The sequence below is a fragment of the Eptatretus burgeri genome, chromosome 13 (genome assembly GCF_056783735.1).
Source record: "Eptatretus burgeri isolate ZD-2024b chromosome 13, Ebu_testis_v1, whole genome shotgun sequence".
NCBI lineage: Eukaryota > Metazoa > Chordata > Myxini > Myxiniformes > Myxinidae > Eptatretus > Eptatretus burgeri.
Genome location: NC_140973.1, coordinates 65,326,829 through 65,342,530, shown reverse-complemented (window position 1 = coordinate 65,342,530; position 15,702 = coordinate 65,326,829). Strand labels below are relative to the sequence as shown.

At 42.4% G+C, this 15,702-nt stretch overlaps 1 protein-coding gene across 2 annotated transcripts in view; it reads left to right on the top strand.

Annotated features, from left to right (window-relative positions):
- Positions 1 to 15,702, top strand: part of EXD1 (exonuclease 3'-5' domain containing 1) — a 78,973-nt gene that overhangs the window by 2,418 nt on the left and 60,853 nt on the right. For both annotated transcript variants that reach the window (XM_085852825.1, XM_085852824.1), the window contains exons 2-4: positions 6,098 to 6,166; positions 6,684 to 6,744; positions 7,322 to 7,386. In XM_085852825.1, the coding sequence (XP_085708951.1) occupies positions 6,098 to 6,166; positions 6,684 to 6,744; positions 7,322 to 7,386 (195 nt within the window). The remainder of the gene's footprint in view (positions 1 to 6,097; positions 6,167 to 6,683; positions 6,745 to 7,321; positions 7,387 to 15,702) is intronic.

Below are 15,702 nucleotides of genomic sequence, written 5' to 3'. Positions count from 1 at the left end.
ATGCAATTTATAGTTTGACACAAACCAAGCGGGTGCATTGTGGAAACAAGTAAACTCGTACGTATGTTTATACACCGCCTAATAGATCTTACGAGGCGCTTCAGTCACGATGAAGTGTTGTGCATCTTACGTAGACGCGATGGAGATTCCAAAATATAATAAGGATGGGGAGAGGAGTATTTCAGCCTCGTTATTACATACTTTATTGTATCAGAATCAGATTTTTTTTTTTAAAGGGGAGGGGGATTCAAAGCATTTTTCCACCAATGGCCACTAGCAGAAACATAAGTTGCTAAAAATGCGGATGGCCCATGAAATGATGTTACAGTTGTGAATTAAATTTTAATGTGTACATGCTATTAATGCACTTGTTCGTCCATCTGTGTGTCACACTCCTTTCCACCCATTGGTTGGACAGCTGGCCTGACTCCTCCCACAATTTTAACCTCAAAAATCACATGGTTGCCATTTTGGTGCTATATGTAACGAAGGAGTGAATCTTGCCCCCACATGCTCCCCGTGATCACCATTTCACCTTTTCTTTTCCTCCGATCGGAAGGTGAAGAAGTCTTTAACTCTGCAACAGAAGTCCTTGTAATGAGTTGCACAGTTCCACGACTTCCGACCTCAACTCCACGAGAGTTTGTGGCCTTTGTGTGAAGACCCGATTGTTCAAATATCCACGCAAACGATTATCACCTGGATTTGAGTGGGGACTTTGACCAGGGCTTGCCATTCAAAACCGGTAGCTATCTGGAGACTGGTTGAGAAATGACACATGTTCAAAAATCTCGAGGACGACTCTCGCAATTTGAGCAGTTTCACCTTCTTCCATGGCCTGTTGTGTACCGACGTATAAGTCCTTATTCAACGATTGCAGAACAAAGTTTGTTTGAAACATGGCAATATCCATGGCCAAATCAAATGCCCTTTTTATAACATGGGACCATTTTAGTCGCCATTTTGAAAAATGTACTCAACGGGTGTCCATTTTTACCTCGTGCATGCGAAACGAAAAGCGGAGTTAAGCAATTGGTTCAGGTACATCAGTCCGTCCATCTTTCTTTCTTATCAGTTTATGATCGAGGAACAACTTATTTAAATCAAATGTTATATTTTGAACAGGAAGAGGAAGACAATTTCTCGTTTACCGTATTTTGTCTCTGAACTTGTCCCAATTGTGCATGCACAGAGAGGAGTGAGAAAATATTTTTGCTCTGTCAAACTACCTAGCAGTCAAACAAAATGGAAAATCATTCCAAACAGAAAACTTAGTTTGTAAGGATGTTATAAAGGACACAAGCAAAAGGCACGAAGAACTAACGTCATCTGTTAAATAAGGTGGTGTAATAGACTAGCCGGGAGGCGACGATGGTTCGCGGGCATTATTGAACAGTGCCACGATAGGTACAATTGAGTTAGTGGAAGCTTTTGAGGAAGCCCGACAGTAGAAACCTATCTCTTCCATCAAAATTGACAAAATCAAATCGGATTTTTTTATATGTTGTACTTATGGACATTACGCACAGCTTCTAGGAAATGAAATTGCGATAAAAAATCGAGAAAAAAAAGTTCAAGTGGGCATGGCTCTGCCCACAAGGGGCGTGGGATATAAAAAGACACAACTAGACCATGATATCCAGCTTGTGTCCAAGTTTCATCAAGATCGCATCAAACGTCACGGAGCTATGCTCTGGAGAGAGTCACAAACAGACAAACAGACACACAGACACAACGAAAATAGTGGTCACTGCTGGCACCCGCGAACCAATACTTGGTAAAACGGCAGTGAATTCATTTATACCCTTTTAAATCTTTATTTAAATTGAATTATATGCTTGAACACTATAACACAAATCATAATACTTCCAAGAACCATACTATTTATCAATACGATTGCATGAGATTGTTTTTGGTCATTACCACGCGCAACAGCCCTACAACGTGTCTGCACCTGGTATTCGTGGAGCTGAATGGTGGTTATTGGCAGTTAAGCGTTGGGGATGGCGAACCCGGTGGCTCTTTGGGGCTGCCTGGTGAATGTGCTGACCGAGCTGTTTCGTTGTAGTTGTCAACTGCAGCCTTGTGGCTGCCTTCTTCTTGTTTGGTGTCACGCTGTAAACAGTTAGCCGCACCGGCAGATGTGGACTAGTTTGCTTCACTCAGGTCTGACTACATGGAGAATGAGTTTCACTCTTGGATTGTTGTTAACAGCAGGTGGTTTCCTGCATCTCTTGCTGGAGAGCTGTTCTCGCTGCTGGTGGTGCTTTACTGTGATTGGGGTGAGGCCAAGGAGGCTTCACATGGGTTTTGCTTGGCTTTTGAGTCAAAGACGGCGAGTTTCGCATATGGTAGTGGTGGGGCTGGCAGGGCACTTTGGCTGTTCCTTTTTCAAGACAGGCACTGTACTGCTGCTGCCAAAACCATTTTTGTTATGAAAGGGAATTAATGTTTTGTATTATCTGCTTGTTTTAAGGCTTGTGATTGGCATTTTAAAAATAGGCACAGTGCTGCATAAATGTACTTGGTGAAACCCATCCATGAAAATGATCATCATGGGGCCAACAGCCCAACAAATGAGAGGCCATGGCATGTGAGAGGGTACAGTATTGGGGTGAAGAAGAGGCTGCCGATATGGCTATGTATGATGACGATTGACGCTGTGTTCCATGTTGATCAATAAAGCCTCCATATCTTGAACTGTGACTCAACGTCATAGTATTGCAGCGCATTAGGCTGATTACTGATGTAATAATGTAATGTAACTGATGTTTAGTGCTTCTAAAACAATAAGATTGTTTTAGAAGCACTAAACTTCCTGATTGTTTTTTTAAAGATCATTTAAAAAAAAACAAAGATTTAAAATTATCACTATTCTTCTGTTGGAAAAGTTGGGGGAACATCCCACACCTGCCACCACCCCTCACCCAAATCCATTTCAAATAAAAAATGTTCAGTATACTAAACAGATGGACTGGAGGATGCCCCCTTGTCAGGTCAGGTTTCGGAAGGAGCATGCGCCGGAGCTGTGCGTCACTGCGTCCACTTTCCGCCGGTACTCCAGGGGCCTCCATCTGGCCATCTCCCAGGCAGATGCCTGGCCCATCGCCATCTCCTTGAGATGCTGGTCAACCTGCTGTGCAACCACGAGGCACGTGGTTAGCCCATTGGCCTCCTCCACTCACGAGGCTCCCTCGCTGAGAAAATCTGGTGAGCTGGATCAGGGTCAGGAAAACGAGCCACATGTCCATACAGCCGCACCTGACGTTCACCGATTATGCAGGTAACAAATCTCATTTAAGTCTCTCTCAGAAACCACTTCTTGGACACAAAGTCCTCCCAGCTATAGCCAAGGATTCTCCGAAGAGACCTGGTTCCAAAGGAATTAAGTCTCTTTCTCAGATCCATGGTCAGAGTCCAAGTCTCACTTCCATAGACCAAGACTGGAAGCACCTAGGACCTGTAGACTCAGACTTTCGTCCTCCCGCACACGTACCGGCAGCACCACACCCCATGATCCACTGAATCCATGACTACTCAGGCTCGACCCAGATGTTTATTGACCTCTTGCTTACAGGCAGTATACATGAATATCACTGCCAAGGAAAGTGAATTTCTCTGTCACCTCAACATCCTCGCCACAAACAGGTACAGACAGGATAGCAGCATCCAATATGTCATTGAAAGCTTGGATCTTAGTTTTGACCCAGGCAACCTGTAATCCCAGCGGCTCCGACTCCTCATTCAGCACCTCGAGGGCCCCCAAAAGGATATCTAGAGTCTCTGCAAAGATGACTGCATCATCTGCGAAATCAAGGTCAGAGATCTTGACATTCCCAAACAATGCACCACACTTTGATCTCTCCAACATCTTCCCCAGAATCCAGTCCATGCAAGTGCTGAAAAGTGTGGGGGCCAGTATACACCCCTGACAAACTCCAGTAACAACTGGAAACTAGAGGGGGAGCACTCGGGAGAGTGCAAAACCTCCACCGCCAATACTGCTGGGTCACTCAAGTGAACCTTATATCTTATTCATTAAATATGATGTCAACGGTGCTGAGAGTTATAGTTCTTTTCTTCAACATTTTTTTTTGGGGGGGGGGGGGGGGTGGAAATCACTTAAAACATGTAAAAATGCAAAAAAAAAAAAATAGAAATTTTGTTGAAAAAAAAGTTGCAAATTTTTTTTTCTCTAACACTTTTTTTTGGGGGAGGGGGGGGGTTGGAAATCACTTAAAACATGTAGAAATGCAAAAAAATTTTTATTTTTTCTCAATTTTTTGGGGGGGTTGGAAATCACTTAAAATATGTAGAAATGCAAAAAAAATTTTCTCGAACAATTTTTTTGGGGGGGTTGGAAATCACTTATAACATGTAGAAATGCAAAAAAAATAATTTTTCTCTTTTTTTTGGGGGGGGGGTAACAATTTTTTTGGGGGGGGTTGGAAATCACTTAAAACATGTAGAAATGCAAAAAAAAAAATTTTCTCTAACAATTTTTTTTAGGGGGGGGGACCAAGTCCAAAATTTAATGGCATGATCCTTGGACCATACCTCACCCCTCCCCCCACCAAGTTTCGTCAAAATCCGTCAGTTTTTTTCTGTAATACTGTTCACAAACAAACAAACAAACAAACAAACAGAAAGGGGTGAAAACAGTAACCTCCATCCATCTTCGAAGATGGCGGAGGTTAATAAGTCAGAGATGGTACCACCACATCTCACAGCACTCTCAGTACCAGAGTATCGTTCAGACATCAGATCAATCAGTTTTGTTGGCACCCCACGAAGACCACGAATCCTCCAGAGAGCATCTCGATTCATTGAATCAAACGCTTTACAGGGATCAACATAGGCTGCAAGCAGCCCCTACCGAAACTCTCGTCTGCGTTCGGTGAGGACCCGAAGATCAAGGATATGGTCAATCGTTGACCTCTTTGGTGTAAAGCCTGATTGCTCTGGACACTGCTGCTCAAGCAGATTGTGGCGAACCCTGTCAATAATTATCTGAGCAAAGACCTTGCCCGGCACTGAGAGCAGCGTCACCCCTCGGTAGTTGTTGCAGTCTTGGCGATCACCCTTCCCTTTCCAGAGAGGGACAACAAGGTCCCTCTTCCAGTCAGTTGGGATGATGCCTGTGTTCCAGGCAAGGCACAGAACTGCATGCATCGACATGAGTCCAGCATTTCCACCAGCTTTGAGAAGTTCAGCTTGGATGCCACAGATCACAGAAGCCTTGCTCCATTTCAACCGGTTCAACGCAGCCTGTGGTCGTCAGTTGAAAGTTGAAAGTTTCAACGCAGTTGAAAGTTTAGTCGTCGACAACCCGACCATGGAACGGATTAGTACAGGTTTACATGATACCTGTAGCAAGTCACAGATCTAATCTGACCTGACCTGGCAGTATATATATATATATATATATATATATATATATATATATATATATATATATATATATATATATATATATATATATATATATGTATATTATAATGTATGGAAGAGGTTTGCTTTAAAATAGTAACCAGTGAAGAGAAATGGGGATTTTAAAATTAATTACCTTTACACTTGAACTTGCCCTGGGATTTGAAGCTTGTTTTGGTGATCAGTGTGAATACATTCCTTTATTCTGTGCAGAAACCTTTTACAACTGGTATAAAGAAATGCTTTGTTCTGTTTAACAACCTATCAACGTCTGCAAGTTTCACTTCGAGTCATTTTGTGTGCAACCGCATTGTTCGAATGTTTTGTGGCATTCTGAAGACTGAACTCAATTTATACATGCTGGCGACATAAACAAATTGGCGAGGCCGACTTGTCGATCACCTTGCCTCTGTCAACAAATTCCGTGTAATTATCCTTTTTAAAGGTTGCCAGCAAATGTTCCCGTCCGTCCAACCCGCCATTGATCTGCCGGCGGCCGCACAAACGTGCCACGTGCGGCAGGTGTACAAGTTTGTCAGTGTGCAGATACGGCTGCCGTTATTGAATGCTGAACCCTTTCAATATGCCAGGCTGTGCGTAATTGCGCTCCGGCCAACGTTGTGACACCTTCATCCGTGTTTACATCGCACCGTGTGTTCCTTTGCAGTGATTGATGTTGCCTATGGCAAAAAGTCACTGGGCATGCTTATGTTCCCTGGAAAGGACATCTCGTTCAGTGAGTATGCAACGCCCATAATGTTACTCATGGCTGCCAGTGACATTATTGATTGCATTTGACTTGAACTGCTTCTGACTTGAACTAATAATGATCGAGGGTTTTGTTCTGGATACCTCATGATAATTTATAGGTTTATCAGAGTAGTGGATGGAATTGAATGGTTGCCAGAACTGGTATTTGCCAGACTTTTGAAAGTATTGTTGATTAAAAGTGGATCCCATATTCAAGAGGATGCATCGAATATTTGGGTTGGGTATGGTTCGACCCAAAGAGGAAGGCCATTACAGGTTCGGCCGATAAACTCTGTTTGACCCAAAGAGACCTTGTAACATGTACAGCTTGCTTTGCATAGCCTGCGTAAATACATACCTCACTGCTTTGTGCGTTTGCCACAAATTGTGATATCTTGCTGCCTCCAGACCAGTAATAAATATTATTTTATTGTTCAGTCAATGAGAGTTCAATATTTATTGCTATGCTTTCCTTACTTATTGGATTCATTTGTTCTGCTCAGTTAGGATTCTGGACAAGACGAAATCTCAGCACCCTACAGAATCTCAAACAACCCAGGATGCGTGAGTGCAATGACCTAGATGGCTTGGCTTCCTTCATGGCTCGTGAAACCAGAGCCTTTCCCTGACATTATACGTTGCTTTACTATATTTTTTGTGGTATGGTTTCTCTGATGCATATAAAATATTCACCTGCAATTGTTTGCGCATTGTACCCTTGTTTACTGTGTGTCCCTGAGTTGGAGTGGATATTACCTGCATGAAGATGATAGAATGGCTTCTCCTGTATTTTATTTTTTTTTGAAACAAGAATATGAACAGTTGCTTTTCATCGTTAATGCTTGAGGTACAGTATAAGTTATTCCTCTTTCTCTCTGCTTTAGATATTGGTAAAGTTTGGTTGTATTGTCTTGTGACTAAATGTATAATGGACGTTGGTAGGCCCATGACATTGTCATTCTCACTGCATATTTGAATGAGTGATGTTCGGAAGCTCTCCATCTTGTCAGAATGGTAGTTTTTATGTTCTCCACACTCACCCATTTCCAACACATAACTCTCGCATGCCTCAAACGCTTCAGGATGTGTGGGTAGGCCCATAAATTTGCTGCGTGTGTAATTTTGGTTCCTCCTCTTGCAGTGCAAAGAAGCAGACTAAGATGGTGGACGTGCAAAGCATTGGAACTGGCGTCTCGGCGGTGAAAGGTCGTATGATGGAAACGGTTTTGCTTGAAATTGTTGGCACTTTGATTCCATTGATTGGTTGATGGTTTCATCTCAGCTGGGTTGTCCCAACAGATATGATGTTAGACGTTTCCAGTTTGTTTTCTCTTTGCTTTGTAAATAATTCCTTCTATAGCAGTCATTGCTGGTTCATTTTGGATCTTATAACATAAGATATGATCAGTCCAAAAGGATTTTTTATTAATGGTTGTTTTCACATAATTGTCCACTAGATGGCACTGCGGTGTATGTTAGGGTGTTGTCAATCATTGGTCCAGATTTCATCCAATTATAGTGCTGGAACTTGGAATAAAACTTGGTTCAGTATTTTTGCTAAATTATGCTCAGTATCTTTATTTTTATTTGTGCATGATCGAGGCTTGTGGAAGAACGAGAATAAAGCGGATGTAAATCGATCGCATGGGGGATGCATGGTCTCAATCTAAGCTGTGTTGACAAGTACAGCTAGCTACAGCACCGTTTGCATTACAATATAATGATATCCTTTCATCCTACAATCTGTTTATAAAATTATCCGAGTTTCTCCATCACCCTTCATTCTGAAGGATTTCTACTGTTGTAGAATAATACAAATGGTACCGTTGGAAAGTTAATAACACTGGTCAACAACAAATTTGTTGTCTGCATTTTTTAAGCTGATTTAGGACGAATCTGATGCGCTGAATCCAAAACTCAGATTAGTTTTGTTCAATCAGGTCAAGTTTTTGAGATATGGCCACATGTCGTTTTTTACATTTTTGTTCACATGTACGCATGTGTGGAGCATTTTAGAAGAAGTTGGTGGGGGTAAAATGTCATGTCAAATAATTGTTTTGATTGGAAATAATTATTTTAAAGACAAGAAGTATTCAGGTACGATAGTTCTGGGTGATTATGTCGAAAAGGGATCAGTTTGAAGTCATAAAACCTCAAAATCTTCCAAAAATTGGTGAGGAAAAGCATAAAGTTCATGGATCAAAACTAAAGTTAATGGGGCAGATTTTGTAATAATGTGATACAAAAAAGTTGTATTTCTTGAAATAACGAACTCTGAAGAATGTACAATACCTACATGCGCCAATTTATGACATGCGCTTCTGCTCAAGCTTGGAGTGCCACAGTACGAACAAAAAGATTGGAGACTGTTCATTGACAGCAGCAAGCGATCACTGAAATGTGTTCTGCTACACAACGGCAACCAGTTTGCCTCTGTACCCATCGCTCACTCGACTACACTGAAGGAGAAGTATGAAGCGGTGAAGTACGTGCTGGAGAAAATTGGTTATGATCAGCATAAGTGGTTTATTTGTGTTGACCTGAAGATGGTGAACTTTTTGTTGGGACAACAGTCTGGCTTCACCAAGTACCCATGTTTTCTGTGCATGTGGGATAGTAGGGACCGTGCTCAGCATTACACGAAGAAGGACTGGCCTGTGCGGGAGGAATTGGTGCCATGCAAAGAAAGGAACGTCATCAATGACCCTCTGGTGGACAGAGACAGAATACTCTTCCCACCGCTGCACATCAAGCTCGGCTTAATCAAGCAGTTCACCAAGGCTCTGGGCAAAGATGGTGACTGCTTCACTTACTTGTGCCAGGCTTTTCCAGGATTGACCATGGAGAAGTTGAAAGCTGGCATCTTTGATGGTTCTCAGATCCGTCAGCTCATCAGAGATCCAGAGTTCAAAAACTCAATGAACGAAGTGGAACTGGAAGCGTGGAAGTAGTCCGGGAGCCAACCGATCAAAATTAAAAAAAATTGCCCGGTCTGCTATAAAATTTTTGTGTTGATTTTCATAAAGAGACACCCTTTGAGTATATGAAAACCAATGTTGGCAATGGTGAAACTCTTGCGCAACAACACAGTCAACACTTTTGCGAGCCCCCTCTGATAACAAAATGTTGGCAAAAGCGAAGATGTAGGATGGGGGTAGGGGTAATTCATATTGTCCTAAAATCATAACCACTAAACCTATATACACAAATGACCCCTCATATTAAAGAGGAGTTCATTTCCTATATCACAATTGGTGTAGATTTAACCTACCTTCAATTGACAAGGTTATATGTCAAACAACAAAAGATTTATGTAACTCAGAAATGCTTGACTATCAATGGGGTCAGGAACAAGAACATACTTTTACATGCCATGGTTTTAAGGAAGATAAAATTAGAAATGGATTAACACAATATTGTGACATGAAACATCCTCTTCAGAGGAAGAGTCACTCTCTGAAACAACTCCACCACATGAACCTCTCTGACCAAGGCATATGCATGTCACTCAGCAAGGCACAGCAGCCTTTTTGCATGAACATCGTTTCAGACATTTGGATAATTTGCACATGCAAGACACCGTTTTGTCTATGTTTGGCTTGGCTGGCTTAGACATGAGAATTGGGACCAGTTTTCCATTGATAAGGGTTCTGCCAAATGTTGTGGCTGGGGAAGTGCTCGGTCACTGAGATGTGCACGTCTATACAGAAGCAATTGATACAATGCTCTTAAAACAAGGAAGTAAAACGCATCTTCTGTTGCTGGCAGTGACCTAAGGTCTAATTTTGAAGAGACAAACATATGCTGCCTGAGGGTATCCAAACAGCTGAACCCTTTTTGGCCATGCAGAGCAGTCCAGTATACTCTGGCCTCATCAATGACACATTCTGTTGCTGCCATTTCACTATCTCTTCCAAAATCAACAAGGTGGGGAAGGTTTCCTATCAGTCCCAGAGAAACCTGTGCCGCTCTTCTTTTCACAGGAACACAGGCATCATCCCAACTGACTGGAAGAGGGGCCTTGTTGTCCCTCTCTGGAAAGGGAAGGGTGATCGCCAAGACTGCAAAAACTACCGAGGGGTGACGCTGCTCTCAGTGCCGGGCAAGGTCTTTGCTCGGATAATTCTTGATAGGGTTTGCCACCATCTGCTTGAGCACCAGCGTCCAGAGCAGTCAGGCTTTACACCAAAGAGGTCAACGATTGACCGTATCCTTGCACTTCGTGTCCTCACCGAACACAGACGAGAGTTTCGGCAGGGGCTGCTTGCAGCCTATGTTGATCTCTGTAAAGCGTTCGATTCAGTGAATCGGGATGTCCTCTGGAGGATTCTTGGTCTTCGTGGGGTGCCACCGAAACTGATCGATCTGATGTCTGAACTCTACTCTGGTACTGAGAGTGCTGTGAAGTGTGGTGGTACCATCTCTGACTTATTTCCAGTTGTTACTGGAGTTCGTCAGGGATGTGTACTTGCCCCCACACTTTTCAGCACTTGTATGGACTGGATTCTAGGGAGGATGTCGGAGAGATCAAGTTGCGGTGCATCGTTTGGCAATGTCAAGATCTCAGACCTTGATTTTGCAGATGATGCAGTCATCTTTGCTGAGACTTTAGACATCCTCTTGGGGGCCCTCGAGGTGCTGAATGAGGAGTCGGAGCCGTTGGGATTACGGATTTCTTGGGTCAAAACTAAGATCCAGGCTTTCGGTGACATCTTGGATGCTGCTGTCCTGTCTGTGTCTGTTTGTGGTGAGGATGTTGAGGTCGTGGAGAGATTCACTTACCTTGGCAGTGATATTCATGTCTCCGCAGGTTGTGAGCCGGAGGTCAATAGACGTCTGGGTCGGGCCTGGGGAGTCATGGATTCATTGGATCATGGGGTGTGGCGCTGCCGGTACCTGTGCGGGAGGACGAAAGTCTGAGTCTTCAGGTCCTTGGTACTTCCAGTCTTGCTCTATGGGTGCGAGACTTGGACTTTGACCAAGGATCTGAGACGGAGACTTAATTCCTTTGGTACCAGGTCTCTTCGGAGAATCCTTGGCTATCGCTGGTCGGATTTTGTGTCCAACGAGCGGTTGCTGAGAGAGACTCGGATGAGATTTGTTACCTGCATAGTCCGTGAGCGTCAGCTGCGGCTGTATGGACATGTGGCTCGTTTTCCTGACGCTGATCCTGCTCACCAGATTCTCTCAGCGAGGGAGTCTCATGAGTGGGAGGCCAGTGGGCCGACCACGTGCCTCATGGTTGCAGCAGGTTGACCATCATCTTAAGGAGATGGGGATGGGCCTGGCATCTGCCTGGGGGATGGCCAGACGGAGGCCCCTGGAGTACCGGCGGAAAGTGGACGCAACGACGCGCTGTTCTGGCACATGCTCCCATACCTGACCTGACCTCTTCTTTTCCCCTTCTGAATGGGTAGCTCACTGTGTCACATCCACACAACACATATGTGCACAGAAGTGTAGCTGCGACATCAAGAGGATTTTCTGGTACTTCTTGCTCAACACTTCTACCAGCTCATGAATAGGTAGGTATTGATTCTGCCGTTGTATCCAGAGTTCTTGCAATGTGTTCAAGCAGCAGAAGTGATATATACACAGCATAATTATGTCTGTATCTGTTGCATGCACAACAGCTCGATGGTGATCAAGATATTCCACACAATACGCAAGATGAGCAATAATCCTTGTGTCTGCCTCTTCATGTTCTTCACAAGGTAAGTCCAGAACTGAACTTGATGCTGATGTGATGGAAAGAGTGTGACCTTTGTTTTCCATCATACTACCAAGAATGATGGTCACTCCATCCGGAATAGCTTCAGGACTCTCACAAAGGGAAGTGCCAATGAAGTTCTGAAGATTTCCTTTATTTCTTGGATTCTTCATGAATAAATTCCAGTCCGGAATTTCTAGACTCTTGGATGGTGAGAATTGTCTTGCCTGGTCTGTCTGGTTTCTCCTCTGCTGCTCATCACCCTTCAAAGTATGGCTATCATCAAAATCATACTGATCACCAATGATGTTGACACAGTTGCACATTTCAGGTTTCAACTGCAGGATACACCTGCTTGCGAAGATACAGCTGGGGAAGTTCACCAAATGTTTTCGCACCCATTTTTTGGTATTTATTTACAAATGCCATTGTGTCTACCAGATAAACTGTGTATAGGTCACTCTGTGGTAATGATGGCAGCTGTAAAACAACATCCTGCTCAGCTTCAGCAATTAGCACTGCCACGAAATCAGACTCGTTGCCTTTGCGCATTACAACCCCCTGTGCTAAGCGTGGATCAACCTCAAACAGGGATGATGGATAGTCTGTCCACTCATGGGAAAATGCAATCTGTCTTGTGACTGGGTCGGCATCTCGATAGAAACACAGCACACGTGTAGTTGCAGTCTCATCTTGATAGATCCTGATTAAACTCTGTTTCCTTGATGGTTTTGATTTCTTCTGTGAGGAGAAAGTTACCAGCTTCAGTGGTTCAATCTTAATAGAGACCACCTCTTCTGCTTTCATAATGGCTTCCATGCCCTTAGCTTGAGCATGGACCAAGTCTTTTGAAGCAGCCTTCTCACTAGTTGCTCTATTGAGCAGAACCACTTGGTTGTTACACTGGAATGGGTTTATCATCTGCTGGCATATCACTTTCTTGATCTCCTCAACATGCATATGTTCTTCTGTTGCCTGCTTCTGTGTTTCTCCATGATGAGTAGATTCCTGTTGGCCTAGATTAGCCATAGACTTTATGTTCTCCGATACAGCTGTGAGAAATGGTGCTGTTTTCACATATTTATCTCGAGCAGCTGGTGCCTGAGATATGCGTTTGAACAGAGATGTCTTCCCTTCATTGTTGTATGTCTGCTCCAGGGCCATGTCACTCCAAACACCATTGAATTTTCCTTTGGAAGAGTGAACTGTGAAGTACCCAACCTGGATCCAGCAAACCTTAACCGAACTGTGTTCAATAGAGTAAGAGGATTTTGGGGGTAGGGGTAACTTTGGTTGACAAAAATGTTAATTTTCTCTTTAAAAATTGATAGAACTCAATCAAATTTGCTGTTTTAATTAGCCATGGATACCATGTTCATATCACATTAAGAGAAATTAGTATTCTAATGCAGCATCTGCCTATGATAAGAAAAGTTATAAAGGCCATCTTCAAAAAACGTTATTTTTAAGGCATTTTTCACAAAATTATGTACTTTTACGAGGTTTACTTTCACAAAGACAATTTTTTTTTGTCATTTTACAATGCACTGATTGAATTCTTACATTTAGTTCACATTTATTTTTCATGAATGTGATTTTTTAATTTTTTTAGAAATTTTATTGACAATTGCTGTTTTATCAAATTTTTCAAATCTTCCTCAAACAAAAACGGCCGCCAAAATTTTTCGCAAGAGCTTATGAATTGCCAACATTGGTTTTCATGAACTGCAAACATATATCTAAACATCCTGGGGGTGTAAAATTTTATAGCAGAGGCTGTAAGGTCCAACCCTAAAACAGCCTCGTACACAGGTTGGCTCCCGGACTAAAGACATTTGTTTTGGTAGTGAAGAACTTTCTTGGCAACAATAAGGCCAGAAACTACGCAGAACTTGTCAACAACATGCTGACTGCTTTCAGAAACCTGGGCTGCAACTTGAGCATCAAGATGCACTACCTATTTTCACATATGAACCGGTTTCCTGAGAACCTGGGTTCAATGAGTGACGAGCAGGGGGAGAGATTCCATCAGGACATGAAGGAGATGGAGACCAGGTATCAGGGTCGCTGGGACGCAGTCATGATGGCTGACTACTGTTGGAATCTGAAGAGAGACCTCCCTGCCGCTGAACATTCCAGGAGTTCGAAGAAACGGAAGTTCAAGCCCTGAAGTTTGAACAGTGGTGACGCAACATGCAATTTACTTGTACTTACCTTTATCAATGCCCACCATTCAGATGACAGTAATCGATGTTTCTATCATGTAATCAATAAATGTTGTTGGCAAAACATTTTTTTTTCTTAAAAACTTGTTTAGGATGATATGTGTTGACAAAAATCAGCTGATAATGCCACAAAAATGTAATTGATTTTGTCACAAGATCTGATTTTTTTCAAATCAACTTAGCACAAAAACCTGACCTGATGGAGAGAAACGGATGCCATTTCCTGATTCAGCAGTGCCAGAATACCCTAATTCACTTGTAGAAATCTAGACAACATTCAGAAAGTAAAAAATTGTTGACCAGTGTAATCAATTAACTTGGAATAAAAATTTTGTTCATTTAATCACAAGCTTGCCTGTTTCAAAAGCCTCTTTCCAATTGTGAAGAATAAGAATAAGAGGAAGAAGAAGTACTTGCGGTTTTAAACGAAACTTTTCAAAGCAGGAATTATTTTGAAGGACATGGAAGGAGCAAACAAAACTGCACGTAGTAATATTGAAGCAAGAGAAAAATATATATAAAAGCATACGAAAGGAACACAAAAACAATCAACCACAAGTACGACGACAACCACAACAGCCCTACCAACAACGATGTTTTATATAAATCATTTTTCACATGTTTCACTTCATTTTACATCCTAAATGACACTCACAGATAGACATGCAATATGTTTGCGCAGTTCAGTACAACATGCTGTCGCAACGATGAAGTTCATTACACTCAACGACATGAAAGTGTAGCTAAGACTTGCTTGTTATCTCTGCAGGCCTGCTGCTTGCTATTGTTTTTCAATTCTTATTCCAATGAAGTATGACTCACATTGACTCATCAAATCTAAACGTGATCTATACTTTGCTATGTTGTGTGCTGATTACGGTAACATTTTATTTTGAAACTCGCAAAGAGAAACGAGACCACTCGTAGGACATCCGATTCATAAACTGCCATACATTTCGACCACACACACTTGCAAAATAATGCAATTGCTTCATTCCATTTGACAGGAAAATATCCCAGTTCGAGTCTGAGAACTCGGTTCAGTACAGCATGAGCCAATTAGCTAATTTTACACTGTCTAGTGGGAAGTGAAGGAATGTCAGTTAATGTCAAGTGATACCACGTGACATCATACCTGCTTTCCTTGCCAGTGGACTGAATTACAAACCACTATTTATGGGTATTTTCATTGATGGGCATTGCCAGGTCTGCATGGCATTTGCAAACCAAGCTTGTGCGCCATTGATCGTAGACCCAATTTCTGATTTGTTCACTATTTTGTCGTGGTTCATGTGTGATACATGTTCACGGCAGCACCTGTAATTCTTTGTTACGTACTTTTACCTTTGCTTGCAATTATGTAAAAAAATACAAACTGTGTGTGTATGCGTTTGTGTGCACGTGCATGTGTGTTTCTATGTTCATTCTTCTTACGAGATTGTGTATCTTTCTGCAAATAACATCAATGTGTCTATCCATGCAATTCATTCGTGTGGAAGTTTGCTCTACCTTTAGTACTTGTTACTGTCAGATGTTTATCGATATTCTGGCACCATTAATTCAGCTACAGTGGACTGGTCAAAATAC